General features: G+C 40.4%; 1 protein-coding gene across 1 annotated transcript; it reads right to left on the minus strand.

Moving 5' to 3' along the window:
• Positions 1–642: 642 nt before the first annotated feature.
• Positions 643–4,704, minus strand: LOC149538509 (uncharacterized). The gene is made up of 2 exons (XM_089802474.1): positions 2,609–4,704; positions 643–2,080 (listed from the first exon to the last, which is right to left on the minus strand). Exons 1-2 carry the CDS (start codon positions 4,702–4,704, stop codon positions 643–645), a joined length of 3,534 nt encoding a protein of 1,177 aa, XP_089658600.1.
• Between the last annotated feature and the right edge of the window lie 359 nt (positions 4,705–5,063).

The raw sequence follows: 5,063 nt of genomic DNA on the forward strand, positions 1-5,063 counted from the left end.
CCTCCAATACCAAGCTTTGTGCTCTGCACCATACTACCCCTCTCCAAAAGAACTCAAGTCCCTTGAGTTGGGAATGGTGTTAAATTGATAGCCTGCTTTCTCTATCTCTGCTTGAGTCATCCATGTTGCATCCTCCTCAGGTAACCCAACCCATTTGACCAGGTAGGTATAGTATGTGCCTCTTCGTGTCTTCATAGAAACTCTCTTGTCCAATATGCACTCAATTTGGAGTTTATGTGTCTTTGGCAATGCAACATCAGTAACCTGCTCTTCCAGACTTGTACCTGCATCCACAATATCATTAGGTTCTTTGAAAGCAAACAAATCAGAGATATTAAAGATTGGTGACAATCCAACATCCGGTGGCAATTCAATTTTGTATGCATTGTTCCCACATTTTTGTAGGATCTTAAATGGACCAATTTTCTTTGCCATCAACTTGGTATGCTGTCCCTTTGGCATCCTCTCCTTCTTCAAATGGACCATGACAAGGTCTCCAACCTTGAACTGCAAATCCCTTCTTTTCTTGTTGGCATGTTCTCTGTACTTGTCTGCAGATTTAGACAGTCTGTCTTTCACTTGGTGTTGTACCTCCTTCATCACTTGTGCAAAGTCTTGAGCTTGGGAACTTCTCCTCTCCATCTAACTGACATCCCTTAACTCTAGTACTCCCCTTGGGTGTTCACCATAAACAATTTGGAATGGTGTCAAACCAGTACTTCTGTTTACTGAATCATTGTATGCATATTCAGCTTGTGGTAATATGTTATCCCATGATCCACCATATTGTTGTGCCAAGCATCTTAGTAGGTTCCCTAGTGACCTATTTGTTACCTCAGTCTGCCCATCTGATTGAGGGTGATAGGCAGAAGAAAAATTAAGGTTTGTTCCAAGTCTTTTCCAAAGAGTCCTCCAAAAATGTCCTAGGAACTTGGAGTCTCTATCTGAAACAATAGACCTTGGTAAACCATGGAGTCTTACCACTTCTTTGAAGAATAGACCTGCAATGTTTGAAGCATCATGTGTAGTTTTGCAAGGGATAAAGTGAGACATTTTGGAAAATCTGTCAACAACCACAAACACACTATCATTTCCTGCCTTAGTTTTTGGTAATCCCAATACAAAATCCATGCTTATTGAATCCCATGGTTTGTCAGGGATAGGTAGAGGAGTATAAAGCCCTGCATTTGATGAGTGCCCTTTAGCCTTTTGACAAATTATACAAGATTCCACAAACTTTCTTACATCGGTCTGCATTTTTGGCCAATGGTAGAATCTCCTAACTTGCTCAAGTGTTTTGTCTAATCCAAAATGACCAGACATGCCCCCACTATGTTTTTCTTTGATTATATTCTCTCTATATGATCCCCTAGGAACACATAATTGTCCCCCCTTAAACAATAAACCATCTTGAATTAAAAAATCAGAGAACTCTGTGTGATACCTGCCTTCCATTCTTTGGAAAACTTTATAAATCTCTTTGAAATCCTCATCTTGGCTGTATAGTTCCTTCATACCTTCTATGCCAACAGTTTCAAGTTCAATTGATTGAACTAGGAGGTTTCTTCTGCTTAGGGCATCAGCAACTTTTTTTGTGATCCCTTTCTTGTGCTTGATTGAGAAAGTATATGCTTGGATGAACTCCATCCACTTCATGTGCCTTTGATTCAATTTTTCCTGCCTGTTAAGAAAGCTCAAAGCCTGATTATCAGTAAAAAAAATAAACTCCTTGGGAAGTAAATAATGCCTCCATCTTTTTAAGGATTGGACCATAGCATACAACTCTAGATCATATACTGAATATTTCTGCTTTGCTTCATTTAACTTCTCACTAAAGAAGGCTATTGGTCTGCCCTCTTGACTCAATACACCACCAATAGCTTTAGTGCTTGCATCACATTCTATGACAAATACTTTGTTGAAATCAGGGAACTTTAGGACTGGTTCTTGTGCTATCTTCTGCTTCAGCATTTGGAAAGATTCTTCTGCAGCATTAGTCCATACAAAATGACATTTCTTGCCCCCCTTAATGGTATCCACCATTGGAGCAGATATCCCACTAAAATTCCTTATGAATTTTCTATAAAAATTACATAAACCATGGAAACTTTTAACCTCACTAGCAGTGGTAGGAGATGGCCAATTTATTATAGCTTCTACTTTGGATGGATCCATTTTCAAAGAGTCCTTAGAAATAACGAAACCAAGAAATATCAGTTCATCCTTCACAAATATACACTTTTCCAAATTGATCTTGAGATCTTCCTCATGCAATCTTTTTAGGACCAAATCTAGATGTTTGAAGTGTTCCTCTTCATCCTTGCTAAACACTAGTATGTCATCTAGGTATACCACAACAAACTTGTTAAGGAAAGGCTTAAGTACCTCATTCATCAATCTCATGAAGGTACTTGGGGCATTTGATAGCCCAAATGGCATCACAAGCCACTCATAAAGACCCTCAGTTGTTTTAAATGTTGTTTTCCACTCATCCCCTTTTCTGATCCTTATCTGATGGTATCCACTTTTTAAGTCTACCTTGGAGTAAATTTTAACCCCTCCTAAACAATCCAAAAAATCTTCCATTCTTGGCATGGGAAACCTATACCGGATGGTTATCTTGTTTATAGCCCTTGAGTCCGTACATAGCCTCCATGTTCCTTCCTTTTTAGGTGCAAGTACTGCAGGTACTGCACATGGACTCACACTCTTCCTAATCAGACCCTTAGACAACAACTCTTCTATTTGTTTTGCTATCTCCTCATTCTGTTCTGGAGTCAACTTGTATGCAGCCTTATTTGGTAAAGTGGCCCCTGGTATGAGGTCTATACAATGACTCACCTCTCTCTCTGGTGGTAAAGTAGATGGTACACTCCCTGCCACAATCCCATGATACTTGTTTAGCAAATCCCTAACCTCCTTGGGTCCTACATCATCTTTTTTCAAATCTTCTCTAGGCTTGACTAGGTTCCTTGATTCTTGTTTTGGTCTTACCACTATTGCAAAGCAGGGTGTGTCCTTTTCTTTTATAGTTTTGAGGAATTCCTTCTCCCCTACTAAAGCCACACTACTAACTATATGGTCTGATTTTCTATCATCAGGCAATGGCCTCATTGTATACTTAACACCTCCCTTAGTTATTGTATAAATGTTGGTTTCTCCATCATGCCTTGATTTTACATCAAACTGCCATGGCCTCCCTAATAAGAGGTGACATGCATCCATCTCAGTGACATCACACAAAACTTTATCAGAATACTCTCCTAATGTGAACTCCACCCAAACTTGTTCATTTACCAATGTTTGTTTGTCTTTTGTTAACCAAGAAGCTTTATAAGGGTATGGGTGTGGTATCCTAGGCAACTTTAATTTATCCACCATTTCTTTAGATGCTATATTGTCAGTTGATCCTGAATCCACAATTAACTTACATACCTTTCCTTTCACCTTGCAATGTGTCCTGAACAATGTTTTTCTCTGAGGTGGTTCTGCAGGTTGTGGTACCTTCAAAAGTGTCCTTTGCATCATGAGGCACTCTCCAGTTTTAGGATCAGCAAGTCTGGAGGTTGTGGTGTGATAGGATGAGATGCTTTGCCCATCCTCTTCTTCTTCTTGCAATAGATTAATTCTCCTATCTCCGGGTCTGCTGCTGACTCCTCCTTTTTGGGGACATCTAAAGGATTGATGCCCTGTCTGATTGCAAATAAAACACCTGCCAGTGAAGACCTGGCCTCCTCTGCTCCTGTTGCCATTCCTTCCTCTATTGCCATTATTGCCTCTGCCTCTAAAAGATCCTCTTTGACTGGTATCAATATTCTGATTCTGATTTTCATCTCTGAAACCAGAGCCTCTGCCTTGAAATCTGCCCCCTCTTCCTCTAAAATTATTGCTACCTCCTCTTCTGTTGGTGTTTGAATCACCTCTCCTCTTATGCTTCTCTTCAATCTTCAATGCAAGATTAAAACACTGGTGTATAGACTCCAAATTCACCAATGTCAATTCATCTTGAATAGAATACTTCAAGCCACTTACATATCTGGCTAGTTTTTGTTTATTTGTCTCATTGACCTTGGCTCTCAATGTCAAGTTATGGAACTCTTGTGTGTATGTGCTCACATCAAGATCCCTTTGTTTAAGGTTATGCAACCTTTGGTTCACAAGGATTTCATAATCCTCGGGCACAAACTGCCTCTTGATCTCTGCTCTCATTCTTTTCCAAGTAGTTATGGGCTCCTTGCCATCCTCAGCCCTCTCATTCTGAACAAAATTCCACCAGCTTAGTGCTGCACCCTTCAACTTAGTCTTGGAAATCTTCACTTTTTGGCTTGGTGGAATGTGGTCACCTTCAAAGTGATTGTCCATGGCTTCAAGCCAATCAATGCATTCATCAGGATTGAGTTTTCCTTGAAATGTAGGGATCTCTCCACCCTTGACTCCCATCCTTTCTAGTGCTTGCAAGAGAGGCCTTTGATCAGGTGGTACTACTACTGCATTGTCATCTTGCTCCACCTCTTCATTTTCTGATTCATAGTTTTCTCCTCTCTTCAACTTGCCCTTGAGTCTCTCCAACTCTCTCTTGACTACTCTGTTCTCTTCTCTAAAGGCCCTAGTTTCAGCCATTTGTTCTTGTACTATCTTGGCTAGTTCTGCATTTGTGACCCTTAGAGGGAGAACCCTCTCTGGTCCATCTTCTCCTTCAGACATGATGAAAACAGGTCTTCGCCTTCTCTGATACCACCTTGATGCAGAGTTACACACCGGAAGTGTACTCTTGGTCTAGATTGCACTTAGACCCTTCAAACAAGCCAAACTTGCTTCTAGCCTTAGGGAATCCTTAAAGGACCTTCCACTCTTGGTAAATAACCTTCTCACAAGGTTTGACAACCTTCTCAATGCAAGGAATAGGTAAGCAAAGTCTGCTCCCAATTTGTCTTTAGGAATAGTATCCCTCAACTAGGCCAAAACAAGGATCTATGCCTTAGGCCTCTCAACCACTTGATCTGATGATCAACACACCTTCACATATCCCAATGTACTCTGAATCAACAACTTTTCAGATTCCC

Source organism: Cupressus sempervirens, chromosome 9 (assembly GCF_028749045.1).
Source record: "Cupressus sempervirens isolate cs-2001-9-10 chromosome 9, ASM2874904v1, whole genome shotgun sequence".
NCBI lineage: Eukaryota > Viridiplantae > Streptophyta > Pinopsida > Cupressales > Cupressaceae > Cupressus > Cupressus sempervirens.